Source organism: Suillus plorans (genome assembly GCF_016647745.1).
Source record: "Suillus plorans strain S12 chromosome Unknown HD556scaffold_118, whole genome shotgun sequence".
NCBI classification, from domain to species: Eukaryota; Fungi; Basidiomycota; class Agaricomycetes; order Boletales; family Suillaceae; genus Suillus; species Suillus plorans.
The window spans coordinates 56588-83330 of NW_024537502.1; the positions used below are offsets into that span (position 1 = coordinate 56588).

The 26743-nt window shown below is 48.1% G+C and overlaps 7 protein-coding genes across 7 annotated transcripts; 6 read left to right on the forward strand and 1 right to left on the reverse strand.

Moving 5' to 3' along the window:
- Nucleotides 1-18: 18 nt before the first annotated feature.
- On the forward strand, nucleotides 19-2777 carry HD556DRAFT_1314511 (uncharacterized protein; the record flags this gene model as incomplete). The annotated part of the gene is made up of 10 exons (XM_041300939.1): nucleotides 19-223; nucleotides 245-358; nucleotides 411-925; nucleotides 978-1179; nucleotides 1229-1457; nucleotides 1514-1643; nucleotides 1696-1871; nucleotides 1925-2478; nucleotides 2529-2702; nucleotides 2758-2777. 10 exons carry the CDS (start codon nucleotides 19-21, stop codon nucleotides 2775-2777), a joined length of 2319 nt encoding a protein of 772 aa, XP_041152610.1.
- Nucleotides 2778-10051: 7274 nt separating this feature from the next.
- On the forward strand, nucleotides 10052-10552 carry HD556DRAFT_1250424 (uncharacterized protein; the record flags this gene model as incomplete). The annotated part of the gene is made up of 1 exon (XM_041298926.1): nucleotides 10052-10552. A coding segment is annotated over one exon (501 nt), but the record flags the coding sequence as incomplete, so codon positions are not given.
- Nucleotides 10553-12993: 2441 nt separating this feature from the next.
- On the forward strand, nucleotides 12994-13321 carry HD556DRAFT_1250414 (uncharacterized protein; the record flags this gene model as incomplete). The annotated part of the gene is made up of 2 exons (XM_041298924.1): nucleotides 12994-13155; nucleotides 13208-13321. The coding sequence occupies 2 exons, from the start codon at nucleotides 12994-12996 to the stop codon at nucleotides 13319-13321; spliced, it is 276 nt and encodes a 91-aa protein (XP_041152612.1).
- A 3573-nt stretch (nucleotides 13322-16894) lies between these two features.
- On the forward strand, nucleotides 16895-17779 carry HD556DRAFT_1424645 (uncharacterized protein). The gene is made up of 3 exons (XM_041304596.1): nucleotides 16895-17303; nucleotides 17389-17485; nucleotides 17540-17779. The coding sequence occupies exons 1-2, from the start codon at nucleotides 17183-17185 to the stop codon at nucleotides 17463-17465; spliced, it is 198 nt and encodes a 65-aa protein (XP_041152613.1). The 5' UTR covers nucleotides 16895-17182; the 3' UTR covers nucleotides 17466-17485; nucleotides 17540-17779.
- Nucleotides 17780-18317: 538 nt separating this feature from the next.
- HD556DRAFT_1250391 (uncharacterized protein) lies at nucleotides 18318-21050 on the reverse strand (the record flags this gene model as incomplete). Its single annotated transcript, XM_041298922.1, has 5 exons — nucleotides 18318-18700; nucleotides 18747-19998; nucleotides 20161-20502; nucleotides 20563-20850; nucleotides 20898-21050. 5 exons carry the CDS (start codon nucleotides 21048-21050, stop codon nucleotides 18318-18320), a joined length of 2418 nt encoding a protein of 805 aa, XP_041152614.1.
- Nucleotides 21051-21213: 163 nt separating this feature from the next.
- HD556DRAFT_1451026 (uncharacterized protein) lies at nucleotides 21214-22613 on the forward strand (the record flags this gene model as incomplete). Its single annotated transcript, XM_041307866.1, has 5 exons — nucleotides 21214-21260; nucleotides 21316-21405; nucleotides 21480-21967; nucleotides 22007-22032; nucleotides 22086-22613. The coding sequence occupies 5 exons, from the start codon at nucleotides 21214-21216 to the stop codon at nucleotides 22611-22613; spliced, it is 1179 nt and encodes a 392-aa protein (XP_041152615.1).
- A 390-nt stretch (nucleotides 22614-23003) lies between these two features.
- On the forward strand, nucleotides 23004-25005 carry HD556DRAFT_1540237 (uncharacterized protein; the record flags this gene model as incomplete). The annotated part of the gene is made up of 6 exons (XM_041309737.1): nucleotides 23004-23190; nucleotides 23246-23805; nucleotides 23857-24196; nucleotides 24243-24338; nucleotides 24375-24478; nucleotides 24528-25005. The coding sequence occupies 6 exons, from the start codon at nucleotides 23004-23006 to the stop codon at nucleotides 24888-24890; spliced, it is 1650 nt and encodes a 549-aa protein (XP_041152616.1). The 3' UTR covers nucleotides 24891-25005.
- Nucleotides 25006-26743: the final 1738 nt, after the last annotated feature.

The following is a 26743-nucleotide window of genomic DNA, read 5'->3' on the forward strand; positions in this document are numbered from 1 at the left end:
TTCTCGCTACCATTTACCATGTCTCGCAGGGATCACAATGCCCTTCAAATTCCATGTGGCTACTTAAAATGTGCGCGCTTCTTCAAGACTCAGGCAGGCCGAAAAAAACATTGGAACTCTGCGCACAGAACATTCACAGTGTCGCATACCACTACAGTTGGAGACGATTCTGAAGAGCTACCGGACGATAATTTCACCGCTGACCACAATGATTTCTCCCCAGGTGAATATGACCTTCCTGCAGGTTCCCCTGACCTGGGTCAGTCATTTGGTGAGCCTGACAACCCAGACAACGTCGACATCGAATTTTGGGGGCCACGTGATAAATTATACCACAACTTTCACTCAAAACTAAATGGTATGTTTCTTAATGTTTTTGATCGATTAAAACTAATGCAAGTGTTGATAAGCGCGTCCTTGTGATGCAACTGGGCAGTTTCTTGAAGATGGAGCGCCTCCAATACCACCTCCAGACAAGTCACCCGATGACTGGACCCCGTACCGGAGTCGTGTCGAATTCGAGACCGCAGAATTCCTGTACACGCGCAACCAAATGTCTGCCGGGAACATCAACATATTATTGGATCTTTGGGCCGCAACTCTCCTCAAGCACAATGACAAGCCACCATTTGCAGACTGCCGTGATCTGTATAAAACTATCGACAGTACACCGGTAGGCGATATCAAATGGCAATCTTTCAAGGTCCAGTATACTGGGGAGAAGCCGGCACACGACATACCACCCTGGATGGATCAACCTTATGACGTCTGGTACCGCGATCCCCATGAGGTCGTTCATAACATGTTGGCGAATCCAGAATACGCAACAGAAATGGACTACCGGCCCTACCGCGAGTACTCAACTGATAGTGACGAGCGCCAATGGCAGGACTTCATGTCCGGCGACTGGGCTTGGAACCAAGCGGTATGTTCTCTTTTTATTTCTGTAGCTAGTATGCATGCTGACACTTTGGTAGGATATTATTTCTGAAGATCCCGAAACACTTGGCTCAACGTTTGTGCCAGTCATACTTGGGAGTGACAAGACAACGGTTTCAGTGGCGACTGGTGCTAATGACTATTATCCCCTCTATGTATCTATCGGAAATGTTCGAAACAATGTTCGACGCGCACATCGTGATGCTGTTGCCATTATTGGCTTCCTTGCCATGCCAAAAAGTAAGTTTCACGCTATTATTATTGTTCTGCGCTAATTTCAATTGAACAGCTACACAGGAGCATGCCTCTGACCCACGGTTTCGAAAATATCGCCGGCAACTCTTTCATTCGTCTCTTGCCAAGATCCTCGAGAACCTAAAGCCCGGCATGACAAAACCAGAGGTCGTGCGCTTTGGCGATGGCCACTACCGGCGTGTAATCTATGGTCTTGGACCATATATCGCGGATTATGAAGAGCAGGTTCTGTTAGCCTGTATAGTGCGGTTTTGGTGTCCTAGGTATGTCCCTCAAATTATTTCTAATATCCCTTTGCCTCACTACTACTATTAAACAGATGTATGTCTCACCGTAACGACTTAGATGCCGAGTCATTGTGTCGGTGTCGCGACCATACAGAGGCACTCGTTGAAGAGATAGACTACGGCGCTCTATGGCTAGAGTATGGGATTGTCAGTGACCTTGTGGTAAGCCCCACGCATCTTTTCTCTCTCGCAATTGAAATTCAGGCTTTTCTAGCCTTTTACAAACGATTTTCCTCGAGGCGACATCCATGAACTTATCGCGCCAGACCTTCTGCACCAACTAATCAAAGGAACGTTCAAGGATCACTTGGTCACATGGGTCGGTAAATATTTGAGACTCGTGCACGGTGAGAAAGAAGCAGAGAGAATTCAAGATGATATAGATCGAAGGTACATTACTTTATCTCAATTCAATATGCTTAACAAAGCTCATGTTATCAAAGGATCGCTGCAGTCGCGTCATTTTCAGGCCTTCGACGTTTCCCGGAAGGCCGAGGATTCAAACAATGGACGGGCGATGATTCGAAGGCGCTCATGAAGGTTTACCTTCCTGCCATTCAAGGCCATGTCCCAACAGACGTGGTGCGCTCGTTTCGCGCATTTCTTGAATTTTGCTATCTCGTTCGGCATAACATTATTACAGAATCTACGTTAGCTCAAATTCAAGAGGCTCTTGACCGGTTCCATCAGTACAGGGAAATATTTAAGTCAACGGGCGTCACCCCCACATTCTCCCTCCCTCGACAACACTCATGTTCTCACTATATCCTACTTATCCGACTTTTCGGTGCGCCTAATGGCCTTTGCTCATCAATCACGGAAACCAAGCATATCAAAGCTGTCAAAGAGCCTTGGAGACGCTCAAGTCGCTACAAGGCCCTCAGTCAAATGTTGTTGACCAATCAGCGCCTTGATAAGCTTGCAGCGGCGCGGGTTGACTTCAAGAGCCGTGGAATGTTGAACGGTACCTGCCTGTCAGCAACACTTGAGAAATTGAGTGAGTTTCTAGCGCTATACATATTTATCATCAACTGACGTTTAACATAGAACATCTACGCCTAAATACAGTGTCTGAGACTGACCGGCATGATGAGTCGAACAAGGATAGCACGGTGCTACTCTCCAAGGCAGGTGTTACGATACTGGGTGACAATGAAGAGGGCGAAATTGATGACAGCCCAACGCTGGTGCAAGCTCACGTTCAGTTGGCCAAGACATGTCGTGAGTTAGCTCATTTATTGTAGACATCTCTAATACAATCTTTGATATGACGCAGAACGCAAACGTGCACACTAAAGGCTAGAACGGAGTCTCAGCGGACAGTTAAGAACAGCGCTAATATTATATCTACCTAGAACGGAGTCTAGGGTACAAGTTAGCAAGGGTGAGTATGAGTAGCTAGTCAATACATACCTCAGCGGACGGTTAAGAACAGCGCTGAGGTGAAAGTACGATGGGGACTGCGTTTAAGTACCAAGAGTCAAGAAGCACGAGAAGTGCAAGAAGGCAAGATAGCTACCGGTGACAACGATACCGGTAGGGAAACAATGTGGTGTGGAAGGTGATAAGAACGATAAGTATGATAACGACACGGAAAAGGAAAAGAAGCTCGGAGGTTAATCCTCCGAGGTTGGTAGCACGCGTCCGTTCTTCTGGACCGTGTGTCACTCCTTCTCTTCTTCCAACACACCCCCTCACCTACACACCAGCTGAAGCCCGTGAGCGTGCTTGAGGAAAAGAGGACGAGGGAGGGCTTTAGTCAAGATATCGGCCGTGTTCCGATGGGAAGGGATCCATGTAGGAAGGAAGGTCCCGCTTTCGATGTGCTCCCGGATGAAATGGTAACGGACGTCAATGTGTTTCGAGCGTGTGTGATATTTGGCGTCCTTTGACAGCGCGATAGCCCCGGTATTATCCATGAAGATGGAGATAGGAAGAGGGACGGGAATGTGGAGTTCACAGAAGAGCGACTTGAGCCATAAGCCTTCCTGGATGACGTGAGTGATGGCCATGTATTCTGCCTCCGTTGATGACAGCGCACGCGTGTTCTGCTTCTTGGAGACGAAGCAGATCAACCCTCCAGAGTAGAACCAGGCATAGCCAGATACTGACAGACGATCAGCGGCTGAGTTCGCCCAATCTGCATCACAGAAAGCTAGTAAGCCCTCCTGGACGCGATCACCCCCATAATGAAGACGCATGTTGATCGTCCCACCGAGATAGCGAAGGAGATGACGTGCGGAGGCGTAGTGAGCTGGGGTGGCATTTGAGTTGCGTTGGGCGAGTGCGTTAACAGCGAAGGAAATGTCTGGGCGGGTGCAGATTGCAAGGTAGAGCAGCTCACCAACGATCTTGCGATAGGCAGTTGCAAGGTTGGGAATCGGCGCATGGACATCAGAGGGTCTGCCGAATGGATGATTAGGGTCGAGAGGAAGCTGGACGGGGTTACAGTCGAGTAGACCATGTTCCTCGAGGAGATATGTGATGTACTCGCTTTGATGAATCCAGAGTTGGCGAGTATAGCGGTCACGTTTGAATTGCATGCCGAGGAATCGTGTGATTGGTCCAAGGTCCTTGATGCCAAAACGGTGCGCTATTTTTCCTTTTACCCAGAGTAAGAATGGCCGAGAATTAGAAGTGCCCATGCCATCGTCGACGTGCCATGCTATGAGACAGACGATGCGGGAGGATAACGTGCTCTCCTTGTGTGGGCGATCGTAAAGGAAAACGGCATGGTCAACAGCGCACCGGGTGAACCCAAGCTCCTCCATGACAGCACGGACCTGCTCATACCATTCCATCGCAGACTGCTTAAGCCCATAGAGCGTCCTCAACATCCTCCAGACCATCTCTTTGAACTCCCCTTCCTCGAAGCCCCTCGGTTGACGCATGTATATCTCTTCTTTCAACACCCCCCAAAGGAAAGCACGCCTGGCATCGAACGTGTCGAGTTCCCAGTCGTTGCGACAGGCAAGAGCTGCAATGAGTCGAATGGAAGCGGTTTTGGCGACGGGCGCAAATGTAGCGCCGTAATCGACCCCTGGGATTTGAGAGAAGCCTTGAGCGACCAAACGAGCCTTGTGAGTGGGCCCCCCCTTATTATCCTCTTTGAATTCCAAGACCCATCTGTTACCAATGGCCTTACGCCCCTTCGGCAGCGTAGCCAGTTTGTAGACCTGCATCTCCTTCATTGTAGCTAGTTCAGCTTTCATGGCAGCTAGCCAAAGCTCTCGGTCTGGACGAAGGATGGCCTCGTCGTAGGTGGCAGGTGGTATTCCCATGTCGTAGTTGGGGTCAGAAGGGTTGCGTTTCCTGTCGCTGCGTATGGCGACGTTAGAATATTCTTCGACGATGAGGTTGGCGAGGGCTTCGGGTACATCCTCGTTGGGTTCCACGTCCTCAAGGTTAGCAGGTGCGTTGATCTCTGGTTGCATCACCCCCTTAGTGAGAGGAGGGAGGAGCATAGTGCGAGTGCGCTCTGCACGAGCCTCCCGGAGGGACTCAAGTCTCACCTTGGTCGCATCCATTTGCTCTTTGAAGGCTTCTCCGGCACCTGTGAGTACGCGAACGCGTGATGAGCGACGGAGATGAGCCGGAGAGGTGGGTGGAGGATGGAGAGGGTTTGAAGCTACTGAAGGTGGCGATACGTTGTGACCAGAGTCGTCCTCGTCCTCGGAGTCTGAGTGGTGGATGGCGACAGAAGGAAGGTTTTCGTTGAAAATCACGTCACGTGCTATGAAGAATGTACCTGTGTCTTTGTCCCGGAGACGGTAACCTTTAGTCCCATCAGGGTACCCCATGAATATGGCACTGCGCGAGTGAGGACCTAACTTCTTCTGCAACTCGGAAGGGATGCGTGCAAAGCACTTTGCACCGAAGATCCGGAGGTGAGAGAGCTCTGGCTTCTTTCCGTTAACGAGTTCGTACGGAGTGGCCCCCGGGGGAAGAGCGCGTGATTCACTACGATTCCAAAGGTAGCAGGCAGTGAGAGCCGCTTCACCCCAGAAGGTGGGAGGAAGGAGTGCCGTTTCAAGCATGGCAAACATGCGTCCCTCGATGGTACGGATGGCTCTTTCTGCCTTGCCATTCTGTTGGTGCGCATACGGTGCGGAGAGCTGATGCTCGATCCCAGCATCCTGAAGAGCTTCTGTGAATGCAGCACTGAGGAATTCTCCTCCATTATCTGAGCGAAAGACTTTGACTGTGCGCCCTGAATGGTTTTCCCAACGCTTTCTGACGATCTGCCAAGCTGCAAGTGCTTGGTCTTTAGTGGCGAGCAGCTGGACATTAAGCAGGTTGGTGTGGTCGTCGAGAAACAGGATGAAGTGAAGTTTTCCGTGGGGTGTCGTTGTCGGGAATGGTCCGCAGAGATCAGAGTGGATCAAGTCCAACATGTGAGCAGCACGAGGTTCGTCCGACGGTGGGAAGGGCTTGCGCGGGTGTTTGGCCATAATGCAGGGTTCACACTTCTGCAGAGGTGCTGTTGCATCGACTTTGACTCCGCTGGCAAATACCGGTAGGCGCTTTACGGCGTCACCTCCGATGTGGCCCATTCTCGCGTGCCAAACATCCCAGGATAGGGGGACATGCGCAAATGCTGAGAGTTCTCGTGTAGGTGCTGTGATCTCGCTGCTGGGGGGTACGAACTTGAGGTCGATAAAGACGAGGTTACCAGACATAGGTATGTCACCCAGCGTCTCCCCGCGATAGATGAGTTGACAGCGTGATGGGAAGGGTTTAAAATTGCATTCCCAACCTTTGCGAAGCATTTGCCCGACGGATAGGAGGTTGACTAGTGCCCCGGGAGCATGTAGGCAGTTGGAGAGGCGGATCTTTAGAACCTGGCCGTTGATGGTCAGCTCTGCGACACAGTCGCCTCGGCCCGAGGTGAGCAGCTTCCCGTGGTTGGCTGTAGTCACAGTGACACTTGAGTCGGTGGAGTAAGTCCAGAAATTGCTTCTGTCAGTGATCAGAGTCGATGTGGTTCCCGAGTCCAGGATGCTGGAGAAGATGTGTTGAGTGATGCACGCCAGGTTCTCGGCTGTGGGCAAGGACTCGGGGGTCAGCTCTTCGATCATGGCGAAGGACAACTCGCGCCTGTGGCTAGCGCTGGGGTCAGTCGTGCTGGGAGTGGTGTTGCTTGCTGCCGACGAAGGGGGACTCTCAGTGCCGGCTGCTGCTAACTCTTTCTTACCAGCAGGAGGCTTCTTCCCATCGCGGTTGCGTGACCATGGTGCCTTGCCCTCCATCCCACCCCCCGGTTGAAGGCAGTGCTCCTTGTCGTGAGTGAGGGAACGAGGGAGTCCAGAGCATACGGGATTCTCACAGGACACCCCCTTAGGGTTGTTCTTGTGGATCCTGACGCCGGTCTTCGGGTTGACTTTAGTCTCGGGAGATGGAGTTACAGCGTTCGCATACTCGGATCCTGGGACTGAAAACTTCTTCTCTCCACGGATGCGATTCGCTTCTTCAGAGAGAGAGGCGACGATCTCCTGGAAGGTCATCTTCGTGGGGGCCGCAGGCGTAGTAGTTGTCGAAGACGTAGCTGCCGGTGCATAGCTCTTGTTGTACTGCCCGATGGTCAGACGTTTGAAAACTAACCATTCTGGAGTCTGAGGGAGTCCTTGGAGGAGAAGGAAGGTGATTTCATCGTCCGTGACGACCACGTTCATCTCGGCAAAATGACGACGAGCGTTCTCGAAGACGCTAATATAGCGGGAGGTGTCGTCGGCATCTTTCAACTTTTCGTTGAAGAGCTGCGCCCGTAGCTCAAACTGGGAAGTGATGTCGAGTCTGCCAAAGTGCTGGGCAAGATTGTCCCATTGCTCTCGCGCAGTGAGATGCTCTCCAATGAGTCCTTGGACGATGGGTGAGAGCTTACGGCATATGATCCCTTTTGCCTGGGCGTCTTCTTTGAACCAATCCTTAATCTCCTGCTTTTCCGAAGCTGTGGGTGCGCCCGCAGATGCTGGGACAGGAATGCGTGATGCGAGTTCGGCAAGGTTGTTGGGGTCGGTCCCGGCGCTGCAGTGAGGCCAAAGACCTTCGCCTTGCAACGCGAGCATGACCGCGTGACGCCAGCTAGGGTAATCGTCCGAGCCGGTGAGTTCGATGATGTAGTCGAATTTTCCCATTGCGAGAACGGAACGATAGTGAGGGAGAGGGAAATTGGGAGGATCGAAATGATATGTTCGTTCGACGAGAGCGTGTCTCGTCGCTTGAGAGAGGACCTGTTAGCCTAGCTGTCGAGTTGCTTTTTACAACTCAGGGCTCATAACCTAAAGGCTAGAACGGAGTCTCAGCGGACGGTTAAGAACAGCGCTAATATTATATCTACCTAGAACGGAGTCTAGGGTACAAGTTAGCAAGGGTGAGTACGAGTAGCTAGTCAATACATACCTCAGCGGACAGTTAAGAACAGCGCTGAGGTGAAAGTACGATGGGGACTGCGTTTAAGTACCAAGAGTCAAGAAGCACGAGAAGTGCAAGAAGGCAAGATAGCTACCGGTGACAACGATACCGGTAGGGAAACAATGTGGTGTGGAAGGTGATAAGAACGATAAGTATGATAACGACATGGAAAAGGAAAAGAACATCAGGAAAACCCTCCCAGGGCAAAATCACATAATTTTCATAAAACATGTAATTTAGATAATTCTGTGTAATTACAGATATTAGGATAAAAAGCACCAAAAGATGATGTGATTATCGAGAATTATTTGAAAATACAAAAAGTGTATCTATTTATATACAAGTTCAACAAAAAAAAGTATTACAATTATCATATATCAATCACTCATCAACAGTCCACTCTCATGGGATGTGACAGTGTGGGATGATAACTCATATGAGAATAAGGAATTCCAACGAGTGAGTAGTATTAGGTACCTGAGTAGGACAATTTGATGGACTTAGTGATATCCGATGTCAACAAGGACAACACGTGTAAACAAATAAACAAAGAACTTTGTTGAATATTTGTGCTTGTTTACTCTCACACTCACTTGTGGTTCGAAATTCTTTCACTCGCTCTCTTCCACCACCACCACATCACATTCGAGTCTTCAACATCCCAAGTGCTGTCTTCGAGCCTCTTCACCACCATCAAACGATCTTTGTGAGTGTTTATTGCTGGCACTCATTCTTGCTCATCACACTCTCGTTCTTGCTCGCACGCAGCGCATGTAGACTCGACTCTGGATGGGGAGTCGCAGTGAGTGAGTTTGTCAATCCTCCTTAAAGCTCGAGCCATGTTGATCCAAGTTGTTGCCCGCCATTTGCAGTGAGTGAGTTTGTTGATCTTCTTTCGAGCTCGAGCCACACTGGTCCAAGTTGTTCCCTGCCGTTCGCAGTGAGTGAGTCTGTCAACCCTCCTTCAAGCTCGAGCCGTGCTGATCAAAGTCGTCTGCTGTTTGCAGTGTGTCGATTCTCCTTCGAGCTCAAGCCACGCTGATTGAAGTTATTGCCCACCATTCGCAGTGTCTTGGTGAGTTTATCTTTTTTTACAATCGTTTTTTCATATTTCTAACTTGATATTTATATGTATTACCTGCGGGTCTGATGCAGATGGTGCCGCGGCTGTGTCCTGCTCTCAGCTAGTTCATGATCTTCACGCCGGTATGTTGCTTGTGTTAGCATCGGCTCCTACTTTCCACTAGCCCTGCCCCAGCCTGGTCACTTGTAAGTGTTATACTGCTTGTCTATACTCATTTTTATTCACCCCCCACTCATTCCAGCTTGTTTTTTTCGTGTTTCATGTGCTTGTCCACACATGCCATGTGTCCACTTGTAAGTGCTTTTATCTGCACTTGTTTTCGTTCGTTCGCACTCATTTTTAGTCATTCTAGTTTTTCGACATCTGTATACCCCCGCGCCCGATGCTCATCTACACTTGTAAGTGCTTGTCCGCGCTCGTTCTCAAATGTCTGCACTCATTCTTGTTGCAAGGGGTACAATTTATATGGGCTTCGTTTATCCAAGCCAGGGATTGGGTATTTGCAGTCATTTGTAGCACATATAGCTGTATAGTAATTACTAGTGTTATGTATATCTTCTGATCAAATATTAGTCCGTTTTACTTGTAACACTGTCTGATGTGTGTGATTCAATATGCAAAGTTTGAAATATACTCTCTGAAATTCACAATATTGTAGTCTAATATCAAGTAATTTGTGATAATTATCCTTGAAAAATAAGGCAGTAAAAAAGTCCTTCTAAACAAAATAGTCTTCCTAGTCCTTCTAAAGCCGATAATTCTCGATAATTCTCAATGATTATTGAGAATTATCATAGTTTAGAGGATATTATCATAGTTTAGACGAATTTCCCTGGGGAGGGTTTTCCTGATGAAGCTCGGAGGTTAATCCTCCGAGGTTGGTAGCACGCGTCCATTCTTCTGGACCGTGTGTCACTCCTTCTCTTCTTCCAACACACACACTCTACCTGCGCTATCCGCAGAACTCGCCATTCACCATCTCTCTACTATCCTCCATCGATTTCTATTCGAAAAACTGTACCCAAATGACCAGCGCTCTGCCTCCGAGGTCCCACTCACAGCATGTCCTCGACCTGACAACAAAATCGAAGTCTTCAACTCCGCATGTTCAACGTTCTACGCACCCAGCGACCGCAGTGGGATTGGAGGAATGCGACGAGAGCATATCCGTGCCTGTCCTGTTTGGAGAAATGAAGCACCCCGGTATGACTGTGTGTTTGTTAACACAGATGCAGACGTTGAAGGGATGGGAGGCATGGATATAGCCCGCGTAATGTGTTTTTTCTCCTTCACATTTGAAGGAAATCTGTACCCATGCGCTGTTGTGCGCTGGTTCGACAAAGCCGGCGATCGACCTGATGAGGACACTGGGATGTGGATTGTCACCCCTTCGGACAATTCTCAGTCTGTTGGGATTATTCATATCGATTCTATTTACCGCGCCGCGCATCTCATCCCAGTCTATGGAACACAGAACATTTCACGCAACCTCAAGCACTACAACTCATATGATGCTTTCCGAGCATTCTATGTAAACAAGTTCGCAGACCACCATGCATTCGAGATCGCATCTTAGACATCTTGCCCATGTGAGTTCGTCCCATCTCCTACTTGTACACCCAGTCTAATTAGTATCACAGCGAGCAACCAATGTAACAGGGTCATAGATACCCCCCTTCTCGCAACACAACCTGGAAAACCTCTCTTCGACGAACAGCGAGCGACCAATGAGTTTGGCGAGCGTAACAGGGCCGCAGATACCCCCTTCTCGCAACACAGCCCGGAAAACCTTTCTTCGACGAACAGCAACCAACCAACGAGTTTGGCGAGCGTAACAGGGCCGCAGATATCCCCTTCTCGCAACACAACCCGGAAAACCTTTCTGCGGTGAACAGTGAGTGACCAACAAGTTTGGCGAGCGTAACAGGGCCGCACCCATGCAAATATCCCACCTTCTCGCTCACCAACCTGCGCATCTATGATGTTTATCACGAGCGGCAATGAATTTTGTTTGGTGGCCATTGTTATCACCCTTAGCGTACAATGAATTTTGTTGGGTGGCCCTTTTTACACTTAGCGTACGATGAATTTTGTTTGGTGGCCCTTTTTACATGTATTCTGCTTATTGTACTTAATACTACTTTTTCCTCTTTTTGAGCGGTCCTGACTTAATTTGCTTGTAAGAAAGTCTATTAAGTCAAAAAAGCAATGTTCCGATTTTCATTTGCGAAAAATTAAGGGACAAAACATCACCAAAATTACCGAATCCAGAGATCACATGATATATTGAATTTTCTGACGCCGCCAATTGTATATACCTGTGATATCCGACATTTGAAATATCGTAGCGATACAATGACATCAAACATACCATCTGACAGACACAAGTCATCCAGTAGAGTAGCTGTCAGCCAGATATCAGACATATCCAGATACATCCAATGTATTATATAGAGTAATACAACGAAAAATGGGTGAAACTGAAGTAAAGTACCTAAAGGGCACCCACCGCCAGAGCACTAGTGTCGGTGTGGAAAGTGTTCATGAATTGCAAGTTGTTGGTACATCAATAAAAGCTAGGTATGAGATAGGTGCTTGATAGTAACGACCGTGATCGAAGAGACTTTATACACATACAAGGTAACATTCCAAAGGATAACAATAAATGGGTAGCGTTCAAGACTGTCAGGTATTATTGACCAAAAAAACCTTTCACTCTCCACATAGTGTCCAAGGAAGCAAACTGGGGAATCCGATTAGCAGCGTCATCTGCGGTTATGATTTATTGATTAGACGACTCCGAGAACGCTTACCAGTTAAGCAAAACCTTCCTCTCCGATGACTTGTGTTACAATGGATTCTAGTTCTGCATGGGATAACTTGTGAAGGGCCGGAGTGTCATGCAGTGATGCAACAAGCTGGGCTCGAATTGAATTACAAACTTCTGATAGTCGACTTTCCGATTGAAGAGATCATGTGACGCTCGAGGGTAGTGGAGGCGGGGGCATCATGTTCGGACTACTGGGAGCAGACGAGGATGGTTGGGAAGAATCAAGGTACAGAGCCTTTGGTAGAGTGGATGGAACCAGCCGATGCTTGGCATTGGCTGGACTTTGGGATAGCTATCGGAGGTGTTTCCGGAGGTGTAACAAAGGTGCCGTCGCAAGATGGTGCAGCCATGGATGTCGTTTTCGTAGAACTGCTCTCAAAGCCAAGGAGTAAACCTAACTGGTGCCGATGGCGCGAATGCCGGTAAATTGGATTCGGACGATGAATTTTCTGAAAGTCGGCACACCGTCGTCAGCCTCACATGACTATTCAAAGCCCGCCGGCAAATTCCTACCAACTATGGACGCGCTACACTTGATTTTTGCTTATCTCCCTATTCTATACCAATATCAACACCATTAATTCCAATCCAATCAATTGACACGTCTCTGCAATGGTCACCATCACTCACACTGAAGACCGCCTTGGCTTGGCTGACGGCATGCTGTTGGCCCATGACAATATTGTCGTGCTGGAGATCTGTCTGGACTCTGGATGGCCGACTTAGGTGAGTGTATGCGCATATATGCATATATTATGTACTTATTTCATCTATCAGATGGATCCAGCATCGTCTACTCACATGGATCTGAAATATCCTTCTAGCATGCTTTTTCTGTCCGATCAGAGAACTTGAGAGATTTTCAGAGGACGCTGACAGGTGAGTTTTTCGGGAGCTTGCCACATTGTCGAAGCGTACCTTGACACTCCTTTGATGATCCCGCAAGCCCATCGTCCCACTCCCACGAAACCACCGCCTCCACCTTTAAAATCAACGCGCCGACAAAGACCAAGGCGACCAGAACCACTAAGTTTGAGGTGCTGAATCCTGCTGCCTCAAGTTCTAACGCGCCATTGTCATCGGTTACTCCGAAGTATTCTCCAGACTCAGTTGATGTCCCTCACTACACACCAGAAACAGTGTCAGGCATTCCCTTCGGCAGGTAAACCTGAAGCCCTGCAAATGTCATGAAGCAAGTATTGAACATTCTCCAGGACTCCACGATTGCGTCGAAGATCGGAAAGGACAAACAGTCTAGTTTCTGGGGGGTGTACAAACGAGTCGCAGAGGAACATGACGATGAGTTCCTTGAGCGATACACTACTGACATGGACATTGTCTTGATCTTCGTAAGTTTAGCGTTCTTATCTTCGGCGCATTTTGAGACTGATGTTTGATTAGTCTGGTCTTTTCTCGGCTATCAGCGCGGCTTTCATCGTCGCGATGGAGTCTAATTTCAGTCCCGACCTCAGCGACATCACGAATTCCCTTTTGAAACGGCATCATCGAGTCTGAAGGCGTCATTCCAGATTATATTGATGGAATTTGTGTCACTGGTACGTTAGAGCCACTATTTTTATTCTTAGGCTAATATCTTTTTAGATGCGAAAACCCTGCAGATCGCCCGTCGAGTCTTTCTCGAACAAAACTTAAAGCTTGTCGGTGCTGTGCATCAAATCAATCATCAGCACTTTCCACTTCCCTCGCATCAAGATTCCTACCATGTTTGCTGCAATGATTTCCTGCCCTGCCAGGCTATGGCTTTTATACTGTCTTATCATTCATCTTCGTGAGTCACTTCCGTTTGATCTCATTCGTTCCATACTTAGCCACAAAATCTTGCAAGGTGCCATCCCTCCACTCGTTGGTGGTACACCATCCTCGTCACCATCGTTTTCGCCCTCGCTACTAGCCTCTCCATCACCAATAACCTTCACCTCATCTCCAAAGTCAAGATCATGATCGACTTCAATTCAGCAGCCTTGCCGCTGTCTTCATCTTCCTCTTTGTCATACACCTCCTCGCAGTTCCCCTGGCAGGCACCTCCTTGCAGCTCCCCAGCGCCTGTTCAACGCAAACCTTCTCCTTTGAGTGAAACTCCGACGTCTCCTCCACCTGCTGGACACAAAACGAAACGAGCAGCACCGGTGCCTCGAGCTGGTGCCCACGGTCGTGAGAGTTCTAGTAGCTATTTGTACTGTAAGATTTTTTTTGCAATCACCATGGTTCGAGAGTTCGAACGCGTTCTGAACTAGGTTCGGAACTGTTCACTCAGTTGTACCTCACTGCTTTGCACTACCATTAATTCAATGCATCACGTTGTTATATCCGAACGCAATTGCAATGTCTGATGAATCTGAGCGAAATTCAAATGCATTATGTACATAGCAATGTTTGATATATCGGTACACTAGCCTAATGCCAGACTATAGTCATATGGCAGTCGCAATGTCAGAATTGAGTTTCCTAACATTGCCTTACATTGAGACCTTGCGCCAGATACATATGGCAGTTATGGTGGCTCCGACATGGTAATATATGACCATCTCTGGATTTGGTAATTTTGGTGATGAAAGTGAGATAAGCAACCGGTAGTTTTCCTGATGTACTGACGCTGCATGATTCAAGCATTCCAAACCACAAGAGCGTTGGTGCATCAGTTGTATCCTTAACTGCGATAGGAGTGGCGTACATTGTCTTTGATAACTTTGTTTTGCTTTCCGGTGTCCACGCATTACATCTATGTTCTTTTCCGTCTCTATTAAGAACAAAAGTACGTACAAGATAGTACTGAAAGACACCTTAACGACCTGGGGACCTTTGATAGCTTTAGCAAATATGGCAATGCGGGATCCTTCCTGCATATATCAACCATTTCCATCATCTTTGCTGTCGGGCTCGACGGATAATTCGTCTCTTTATTTGCCTTCGTCCTTTCCTGCGCAGTGCTTATCATTCACGGAATACTGACAGCGTACCAGAGTCGAAACAGGACTTGCATCATCATCCAGTTAATCTTCCTCGTCGTCTTCTCTTGCTCTAATTGTCCCTTGTGGTGTTGTTTGTTTGGGGTTCAATATGGTTATGGACCCAAGTGGTGTCACAGGTGAATATTATTCTTTGAAATTCTTGCGTACGTGCTTGTGCCTAAGCTGCAATGCCAACATATCTTACCGGTTGAGGTCCAATGGCGTGGAACTATTAAAAATCGAGATGGATTCCTCCTGGGGAGGCGAGCCTGAGCATGTCCATTGTCTGTCACCTATCGAATCCGGTAAGTTCCGCTCGTACTTTCCCCACTCCCGGGCCCACGTTAGTGGAGGGCTTTCGTCAAACTCAAACGTGTTTCATTTCCTAAAACCTCTGCCGACTCTACCCGTTTTCAAGTTCTTCAGCGCAGGATCCCATATTACTAAGCTACTAGGATTCGGCGTTACCGACTTTCAACGGCACTTGCTCGGTTGCATGTATTGCTATTTCCTTCTTAATGCTTTCGATTTGGCCGATGAATTACAGGCGAAGGTGTGTTTGTACAACATGTATCTAGACATCAACTGTAGTTGTGAAATGTTCGCAACTTGAATAACATGGAGGTGACTGAGCAAACAATGATGCCATGACCAGCTCCTGACCTGTGACGCACTTTTGATAAGGGCTCTGAGCGCCCCTTGGACCAAGTGGAGCCAGCCACGATTATGTCTGTCTATTTGGCCTATACTTGCATGAGCCACGTCTACTCCGCTGATACCCATTTTTATTTGATGCATGTACACGTCGACACTCGAAAGGAAACCTCTAGCCAATTCAATGGAGGAAATAGTCGAAGTCAGAGATAGGATTCACTCTGGACACGATTATCTTCATTGATACCAACTTGGCAACGCGTGAGCATCAGCACTCCAATAGTCAACGGCTGGCAATTGGAAATGCGAATATTCAGCAGTTCCGCACCTGTCAATAGACTTTCTTCAAGTGCTGGCAATATGCATGCGGTTTCACGCGGTGCTGGCATTAGTTGTAGATATGCATCCATTTGGAGGCACATCCACGCAACAAGAATTTCAAAGAACAATATAAAACCCAGCCGTCTTCCTCCTGTCGCCTTCAGAATTACCTGATCACATACACACCAGTCACAAGCAATGCGTTTCTCCTCTACAATTGTCCTCGCTGTTGCTGTTGCTTTAGCATCATCAATCTCTGCCATGCCCACTACCGGTGACGCAGCCAGTGCACAAAAATGTATCAAGGGTTGCACTTCTGACTCACAATGCGGCAATCCAGAATGCATATGGAATGAATGCGTGAGTAATAATATTTTCCCGGACTTGATGACATGACTCACCTGCATGGCAGAGCCTGTTGTTTTTCTGCGTAGTGAGTCGTATTTTTGCTTTCACGTCGGCGGAGTATGGCTGTTGACAATGGCGCGCGAGTTACCAGTGATTTGTAGAGTTGCTCAACGCACATCAGGAAAAAATCGGTCCACTTACAGCTCTTTGTATATTAGAATTGGCATGAAAATTTCATGAAATATAGGTAATGTTAGACTAAGATAAGACGCACGAAGATATTATCAAGGGGCATGCAGATCAGTCCACAGCTCAGCCTCACACCGACGGTGTGGTATAGACGGGCTGAAAGTTGAAGATCAAATATAAGTATGTATGCGCACGATGTACCCAATAAAAACCTACCTAGATCCTGCATATTTTACAGCTATCTAGTGCCACTTTCAACAACGCTCGACAAGATCTAGATAGGCATGCAATATGATACCCAGTGAAAACTGGACTTTTTGAAGTCTACTAACTAAGTGTGTAAGCATATTGCCAATGAATTCGGCATTGAGCCAACCACTGTAAGCCGCTGATGGTTGTGCTTCTAACGCTAGGTCAGATGGGATGCGTTGCATGATATGCCGGGCGAATTTGGAGGTCTTTTTAGCAAGAGTGATTGAGCTGTTGACAGGATGAAAAGAACAAAAGGAAGAATAACGTCGTTTGAGGACGACTGAGACGAGAAAGATGCGTCGTCGCAGTACGAAGGCAAAGGTTCGTACTGCTTCCGACAATTGCGCAAAGACCTGATCCTTCTCTCGCGCGTACCTCGTTACATAATAGAGTCTCAAACCATCTCAAATAACTGGTTACGAGTCTAGTTGGAAATGCGAATAAATATCCAGCAGTTCCACACCTGCCAACAGACCTTCTTCAAGTGCTGGCGATATCCATGGGGTTTCACGCGGTGCTGGCATTAGTTGTAGATATGCATCCATTTGGAGGCACATCCACGCAACAAGAATTTCAAAGAACGATATAAAACCCAGCCGTCTTCTTCCTAATTACCTGATCACATACACACGAGTCACAAACAATGCGTTTCTCCTCTGCAATCGTCCTCGCTGTCAATGTTGTTGCTTTAGCATCATCAATCTCTGCCATACCCACTACCGGTGACGCAGCTAGCGCAGACACATGTTTCAGGGCTTGCACTTCTGACTCACAATGCGGCAGTTCAGCATGCAGTTGGAATCAATGTGTGAGCATCAATATTTTCCCGGACTTGAAGACATGACTCACCTGCATGGCAGGTCTTCTTGTTTTTCTGCGTAGTGAGTCGTATTTTTGCTTTCACGTCGGCGGAGTATGGATATTGACACTGGCGTGCGACTCGTTACTAGTGATTTGTAGAGTTGCTCAACGCACATCAGGAAAAAATCGGTCGACTTACAGCTCTTTGCATATTGGAATTGGCGTGAAACTGACGGTGTAATATGACGGCCCAGAGGAGACAATAATAAATTGAATCGTGTTATATAAAATATCTACATGATAACTCAAAAGTTGTGTTATTGGAACCTCGCCGCGGAAACGGCGTGGAACACTAAACGAATCGAGCGAGATAACAGGACGAAATTATGTATTTTTGAGTCTTTGTATGCGGGGTAGATGATGGTAGGTAAGAGACCCGAGTCCACCTCTAAACGTCGTAAGAACGGTGGAATATATGGGGCAACGTCACATGACGTTGCTTAGTTAAGCGTATAGTAAGCAATGAGCTTACAGTTATGTCCGAAAATCTCTGAATGATAACCAAAAGTCATCCACGTGGCTTCTCAAAACTCTAATTCATTCTCAAAAGTCATCCACATGGCTTCTCAGAACTCTCTTCTCGGCACAAAAGTCATCCACATGGTACCTTCAGTTGAGTCCTACTGTTGTCCTCATTGTCGTCAACAATGAGCCACGCCGCGCCGCGCGTCAGGTCACGCGTCACACAGGCGGGTGCGTGATGTACCTTACGAACACTTACGAACACTTACGACTTCAGTAGCGAAGTCATGCGATTGGTGGAGATGTTGAACATCAATATTACACACCATATCTGGCTGATAAACTGAAGCCCAGTTCGATAAGATGTGATATGCTCAGAGATGCGATGCGATAGATACGATGGATGCGATAGCAATAGATACAATTGCTACACTACATACCGATTAATCTACTGTCTATACAAACTCAGTACTGAATGCATGATAACTCTCCTTGTCCGCAAAATTATTCAGAAAGAAACGCTCATAGCTTTCCGAGCATGTCGCAGAGGTCATGCTCTTGTCCACTGCCTCACCATACTCCGGTATCAATTCGACCGCATGCGTTGCATCCGTAAGTCGCACGACAGCTCCATGTCTATGGCGGTTACCATTTGCATCATGAGTGTACACGCGTTCCACGGTCCACATCATGAGTTCAGGACGGTCTTCAGGACGAGAGATGAAACGGAAATACTGGACATAGAGAAGTGGGTTGGAAAGGTACGATGGCAGCTCCACATCAGAACCTCGTCGAATCGTCGGTTGAAAAATCAGTCGAACTTGTGCGACATAACTAGCTATATATGATATCAGTAGTGCTCAATATACAGGGAATACACATACTTATGTTGCCATCCATGCCCGGGCCATCGATAAGAATGGTATCGCAATTGCCCAAGGGGAAATCATTGCTCAGCGGGTATGCTTGTACTACTCTGCTTGGCATGATGACCCGTGGCTGGAAGGCCGAGTGCAGCTGCAGCCGAAACTTGTTCCACACCTGGAAGCGCCCATATTTGGGGTCCCAGCAGGTGTGCTCGTCGCTAGCCAGGGATGAACGACGAATAAAGTCGGTGAGCGTGTGATCAAAGTCAGGGAGAGTGTATTTCGTGCGTATTTCAGCCGGTGACAGTGATTTATAGTCTGGGGTAACATTCAGTTGGAAAGCCGTGAGCGCGTCTCCAGAAAGAATGCCCTTGAGAAAATGGTTACGGACTGGTCTGGGACCATGAACCGACTTCACCTCGTCAGGGAGTATGCGGGAAACCCAAGAAAGTGCAGGATTAGCGATTGTGACATCCTCATCTTCAGCGTGTATGGCATTGACCAGTGATGCTCCCCGAGAAGTCAACAACGCATATAAATCAAATATTTCCATCAACTCCTGACGATTAAGAATACGAACGCACTGCTCCGTGAAATCTTTGCTTTGTCGAGCCGTCCGAGGGAAAAGGTCCTTACAGTGTGTTATGAGCAATCGCTCCGTCGTATCAGCTGAGAATTGCATCAACGTGCCCAACCTCCTGATCGTACCCTCGAAACTTTGCATTAGCTCGAGTTTTGGAATAAAGAAATCTTCTTTCACGCCTTTCTTCCCCTTCCTCGCTTCTGCAGCGACGATAGCGTCCTTGAAGGAGTGAAAATCCGAAAGTGCCTGCGTCATGGCTTGGAGTGATTGGGGTGAATGAACTGGGTGTTGTGCAAGATATGTGAAGTCTACAAGGCCGCGGATTGCGCGAATAAATCTGGGTGAAACAGCACCTGCGATTGATGCAACGATAGTGCGTTGTATATCTCTATATTCACAGCCCGTCATTTGCTTGACATGCGTGATCCCTTTGGCGAAGTGGCGCGTGCCAACCCGCTTATGCTGAGCAATGTAACGGGTATCAAGCTCGTAAGCTCCTACAGTCTCCTTCACCCATTTGAGCGGGTGATCAGCGAAAAATTTGAAGCAGGTATGTAGAATTTTGCCAGCGAGGAAGACGGATGGGCATGCATATATCCAATCACGCCAGTAAGGCATGTGAACTCCAGACAGATTGAGAACTTTGGCCGCTTTCTGGAACTTGTCAAGGTCCCAGGGATCAACTGTCTTGGCAATACCGACGAGGAGTTCCAATGTATGCTTCCCGGTACGAGGGGGGTGGAGGATCCCATCACCAAAATGCTCTTGCGTCGCCATAGTCAGAGGAGATGCGTTTTTAGCAACTGCAGCGATCATGGTGGCCTCTGGCAGGTCGCATACATGAGCTACAAGGGGCGTGAAAACATAACGGATAAATCTAAAAGGGTCAGGCATGAAACATCCCTCTGCTGCCGCGGCCTTGAGGTTAGCACAGACGAGGTCCATGCATTTATGCCATAGCCGTGCCTGAAGAATACTCTGATAATCTGTATGCACACGGAACTTTACGATTGGCATGTAGGCAATGCAGCGCCAAGCTCGTAATGTTGCTTTAGAACGAACCTCCGAATCGATATTACCGATGGTGATGAAAATCGGGTGCATCTCCAGTCCTCCAGTAAGTCGCGTGACAGGAGTTTTATCGGATCCCAAGATGATGGGAACCTGGGTTGCGCCAATAGGCAGGTAGTCCTAGAAAATCACAAGTCTTTCTGTGACTCGGTGAGGAACGTATTAATATAGTGAACAGACCTGGATTTTCCATGCCATATCAGCGCTCATGTAATCTCCATATTCACGCTGATTACCGACACCGATGTGGTGTGGGACAAACGTCATATGGTTCGCAAAGATAGGGTCACTAAAAAGTTGCTTGACTACATCCAATGCATCGCGCCAAATGAGTTCGATGGGATAAACGGTCTTGTAGCCTGAAAACTCTATTTTGGAGACTTGCCACTCCGTAAAACAAGGAAGCGAGTCCATCCAGTCCAAGAGTTTATCCTTCGTGGTGAAAGACGGTCTTGGGTGATCGTTAAACTGTTTAAAATCAGACTTGTGCCTACAGCTTAGACGATCCTACTTACCCATTTCAACTTCGAAAACTTAGTGATTTGCGTTTGAGTGAGGTTTTCGACCAAGAACTTCCCTAATTCCCATTCGCCTTCGTCGTGGAAAGGGTAGTAATGGTTGATCTTTCGCCGGTACGCATATGTATCGTCTTCCAACCTATCGAGCATGTTTTTACCAATGCCGAAGACATATCCGGAATCTTGATGACAAGTACCAGTGATACTTGAAACAGGACTTTGACGGAATACAGGAGGGACGGGTAATTCTTGTGGTCGTGCTTCAGGTGGCCAGCAGGTAGATTGGGAATTGAGGTGCGTAATAAGTGACTCAATGGACGGAAACTCTCTCAATTTGCAGTTTGGACATAACCTGCAAAGGTATGTGCGCACGATCAGGCTGGCATCAGGGTTTAACAGACTACTCACATTGTAGGCTTCGACGTGTGCTTGTCAGTGATTTGCAACTGCGCAGTCTTTCAAAGTCCGCAGGATTGCGCACCTTCACTGCACCCGTCAACACCTGGTGAGCTGTCTACACAGCAAGACGATGGACTTTGCACCTTTATCTCACATTTCGTCTCCCCCTCGACCAAGCAGTCCTACTCACACCAACTCCAGCAGTGCAACCCGTGTTGAACCAGCGTTCTTTGATTTTTTTCTCAAGAAAGCAGATAACTCACCCTGTTTGATGACCTCTGACATAGGACCTGGCACTGATCATTCAGGTTCTCCTCATTCCGGTTCTCCCCCAACTCCTCTCTCCCCAGTGGATGAGGTGTCAAACTCTCCTGTAGTGAGAGAGGGCTTATTGCATAGCCCTTCCCGTCGCGGAAAGCGTGAATTCGCATCTCCGTCCCGTCGTGGGAAGCCTGGCCACACACCTGCAACGAAAGAGAGCTTATTGCGTAGCCCTTCCCCTCGTGAATCGCATCGCATGTCATCTCCTTCCTGTAGAAAGCGTCACGCCACATATTCTTGTCATCTGTCTTCTCAATCCCCCAACTCATCCCTTCCCCCTCGTTCGTCTTCTCCTCCAGCTTCTCCCCTTTTTGGGAAGTTTACAACTGCTTCTCCGTTGGAGCTCCGTATCTCGGCTCGTGCATTAGGGTGAGAATGCCGACCAGAGTTCACGGCTGAAGACATTGCAGAGGTACGTTTTAAATATCATTTTATTTGGTTTATTGTGTAATCTTACAGTAAAAGCACGAGGAATTGATGATGAAGGGCCTCGCAGAAATGAACTTATCGACTATGTACAAATTATTCAAGGCAAGGCTTGCTGGCCGTGAAGCTGCACGCCAACGCCTCGCGGTTACAGCATGGGCAATTCAAGAGGCAAAGCACTACTTAGATTTTTCTGAGGCGCTCAACGAGGATAGCAAAATGCGCCTCAAATATTCTGATGAAGAATTCCGAAGAGTTAGAGCTGCTCTCACCGGGCGTCACCGTTCAGAGATCGAGGACAATGGGAACTACCTTCAAGCTGCCTACAATGACGAGTGCAACACTCTTCGCACCGTTGCTGCCCAAGCAGACGCAATGGGAAAGATTCTGGGCCTGAACGTCAAGAACGACTTACTGTCATCTAGGGGAGAATCTTCTCATCGCCCTCAATTCACTAGCTCGGCTGATCCCAGTGATTCCCATACGTCCTCCGATTTAGATGGCAATGATCACAATGGTACCATGGATTCGGACGATGACGAAGAATCTGAAGGCCATGATGCGTAGCTCCAATCACACGGCCCTTCTTTTTGTGCCCTCTTTTTCAAATCACGGTATTTAAATTTGACTGCCAGCTCGTCGCTCGCTAATGAATATATCAGTAAATAGCCACACATTCAATTATGTTCGGATCGTGCCATTCACATGTCGACTTTTTGAACACGCGCCATTCATATAGCTGCTTCTCGAACACCATGCCTTTCCCTGCCATTCATATATGTCAATAGTCTTACTTATCGCGCCAGGCTGTTCACATTCACTACATCACTTCGTGATCGGACCGCCATGCTTTTATGTACGTTTGGGTGTGTTTTATTACCTTTGTGTGTAATATCACCGAATTTGAAACAATCAGTGCGCTATCGATTGTCGCCTCTCTCTCGTACTAACCACTATATGGCTAACCGTCCTTCACAACGAAAGGGCAAGGCTGCCGTCCCCAAACCAGCAAGGGGGTCGGGACTAAACCCATCAGGACTTCCAGCCGCTGATCAACTCAACATTCCAGCTGAACAACCTTCTGTGCCAGCATTCGGTTTCAATCCACATGAAGACAGTATGCAGTGGCAAAGTGGGGGCCCAGGTGAGTGATTTGTCAATCGCGAGTATTCACAAACTAACAAGCCAAAAAAAAATAGATCAACACTCTTTCCGTGGACTCACGCACTATGACGACTCGCACGCATCTGGCTCTACGTCCTTCGGCGCGCAATTCGCACAGCCTCAACCATCACACGAAGACCATTTCACGCAGTCACAACCCCCTCACGACGACAATACTACATCCTACGACGGGTACCCTTACGACCAGGACGGATTTGGAGACACGGGGGACCGGCCGCACGGCGGCCCGTCCTTCACCAACCCCCAACCCAATTTTTCGTATGACGGCTCGTCCTTCACCAACCCCCAACCCAATCTGTCGCAGCCCCAATACGATGGCACGTCCTATGATGGGTACCCTTACGACCAAGACAGATTCGGAGACACGGGGGACCAGCCGTACGATGGCCCATCCTCATCCAACTTAGGAACATCCGGGGGTGCCCACGTGCACGGAACACCCTTACCACAATGGGTCGACGAAGCCCCTGATGGAGGAGCCGCTATGATAGACCGAGGGGCGGGCTTTATGCCCCCGGCTACCAATCTAGCTCTTTTACGGCGAGGGGAGATTCCTCGAGAAGAGGTTGTCCATGTAAGTGTTTCGTTTATTGTGCTACCCTAACTAACAACTACATACACCAAGGGGCCGGCACGTACTACGAAGAAACGCAGTACCAGGGCCAACCTACCTGCAACCCCATACTTCGTCCCGCAAGCCCCCCGCAGCACCACCGAACCGCAGACACGCACAGCGGCACACACGACGGCACCACAAACACCCGTCGTCGCCGAACCTTCAACGCCGACATTGAAGACGGTACGGGTGTCAAACGAAGACATCAACGACGCTGTGAAGGGGGGGAAAGTTTTAATTGGGCGGGTGATGTTTACCAAACATGCGATGACGCAGAAGCGGAAAAAACGCGTCACTCAATTCGAGGACGCAATCAAAGACTCGACGCCTCGTTGTTTGGAAGCTGATGGTGAGTTTTTCTTTAAATCATTCATATAATTGTACTAATATTGTAGTTGTCATTGAAAACTTTATAACTAATGCCCATCGGAGACAAGTGTTGAACGCGTTGTCCAGTATACGCGGGAAAATCGCTCAATTTGCGCGCGACGGTGTCTTCGTGTCATACAAGCTGTTTCCCCCATGAGGGAGCACCGTCACAGCAGCACAAAGGCATCGCATCGCAATGGTGAACAAACTCATACGGGGCATTGATCCCCTACTCTTCATGCATGCATATTCTGTGGACGAGGTACGTCGCTCTCACACTTCTGGCGCTTCACTAACTATAAGTCTTTCAGCACGGGAATATCACCATTGATGCCAAATTTCAAAATGCGTTTATCATGGCCGGCGTCGTTCGTTTTGTGTGGCGCGAGGGCCGCGAAGCCTTTCTCGGTGCCTCGCCACTGAAGGCCATCAAATATGTGATGGCCTCAGTTGGCAGTGGTACTCACTGTGCATTGCAGGAACAGCGCTCCGCTGTTATCACCGTCGACGCTTTTGGTGGTCAACACCACGAAGAAAAATTCAAGGAGATCGTGCAAGTGTTCGATGACCTCACGGACGAAGAAAAACTCGAGTTAGAAAGTTATTTGCAGTACGTGCTGGATGTTGGACCATTGCAGGCAGGCAATGGAGAGAGCTCGTCCGATTCTGAATAATATTTTACTACGTATATAGCTTGTTCGTTGTAGTATAGTGTAATCAAAATTATCATTGGATGCTCTTGATCATATCAGTACTAGATGCTGTTGATAATCGACGCGATACAACGAGATCTTTTAACTAACCTAAAAATGAGCACTCAGGGTGCAACATAACCAAAAACGAATGTTTACGAATGCGAGACCTGAGCTAACTATTTTCAAAATGCTCGCAAGCACTCGCAAGCGACTTTTCAACGGACCCACATTTTTAGATGTCTGCGACGACGCGAGCACACTGTCTACCACCCGTACCTGCATTCTGCTCACTTGCATCGTTCGTAACATTCTCTTACTCCCTCGACATCCAGCCTGGCATTAACGCTCGTGGCCTCTCAGAACAATAGTCCACTGCTTCCTCAAATTCGAATTCCACTTTGGGCACTCCCATTTCCTCATCGGCGCCTCTATGTCTGCCCTCCTTGTGGAGATCGTCCACATTGACCCTTGCAAGCTGTTGTGACATGTGCTTGGATCCAGGAGGTGGCGACGGGAATCTGTTCGAGGCTGCCGAATTTTGCTGCAGCAGAGGGTATCCTGACGCAGCTATTGTCGGTCAAGAAAGTTTCTGTGCAGCCTACTGCTTCGCTTCTGACCCGTCTTTCTTGTTTTCCAATTGTCAAAGGTATGTCTCGCATGTCCCTCGCCTTGCATATACTGACATATTGTTTCTGCACAAGTAAAGTCCGCATGTCTCTCAATCCAGTATTTCTTTCACCTCTTTTTCCAACTCTCAGGTGCCGGACTCACCCATCTTAGGTTTAGGAGGGCTGGGTTATGCAGGTCTTACTTGTATTTGTTATCCTTGGAGACCGTCAGACTGGCGCAGACAATTGTAAAATTTTGCAGCATTAATTTTATAACTATGTCTCCCATACAGAGAAGTCCCATGAGCTTCACGCTATTGAATATCAAGTTGGACAATTGCTATACTGGTCGTGCAGCCTATCTTAGCGCCCACCAAGTTCCAACCCTAACGTCTGAAAGGTGGTCTCTATCACTGACTGTGCTATTCTCATGAGTGACGACAGTGTTGACCTCACTCGCCTCCCTCTTCCATTACAGAACATTATCTGTTCTTTCAACCAATTGAAAGATGATGTCCGTGTTGCCCTTCTTACTCAGCTGGGTGATGCTGCTCGCCTTCAGCTACATGTTCAAGCGTGCCAACAGTTGAGAGCTGATATAACACAGGTAAGTCACCCCAATATCAGCTTCCTGCCTATCTTATAATGATTTCAGCATCGTGCGATTGTACCAGAAGTCACATTGGCTACTATGGAGTCCAGTCTGGATTTAATGGTAGCCGATCTTGACGAAGCAAAGGGCCGATCAGCGGATTACCCTGATGCCCCACCTATAGAAGCTGTTACTACCATCCAGAACCGATCTTGTGGACGCCCTCGTATTGAAATCAACCCCGACGTTCTAGAGACAGCCTTGCAATTTGCTGGACCCACACGTCTTGCAGGTGTTTTTGGTGTATCCTCACGCACTGTTCGACGCCGGGCGCTAGAGAATGAGCTTGTAGAACCAGGACACCCAGTATATATTGAATTCACTGATGAAGGTGGTGTCACGTGTAGATACTATACATCCTCCACCGGAGCTCAATCAGTACTCTCTGATGATGAGCTGGATAGTGCCATGTTGCAAATTCTCACCCATTACCCACGTCTAGGCCGCCGCATGATTGATGGCCAACTTCGTTACATGGGAGTCAGTGTACCTCGCTCTCGTATTCAAGCATCATATTCCCGGGTCCATGGCCCTCCTGTGGCTGCATTTGGTGTGCGCCGTATCACTCGGCG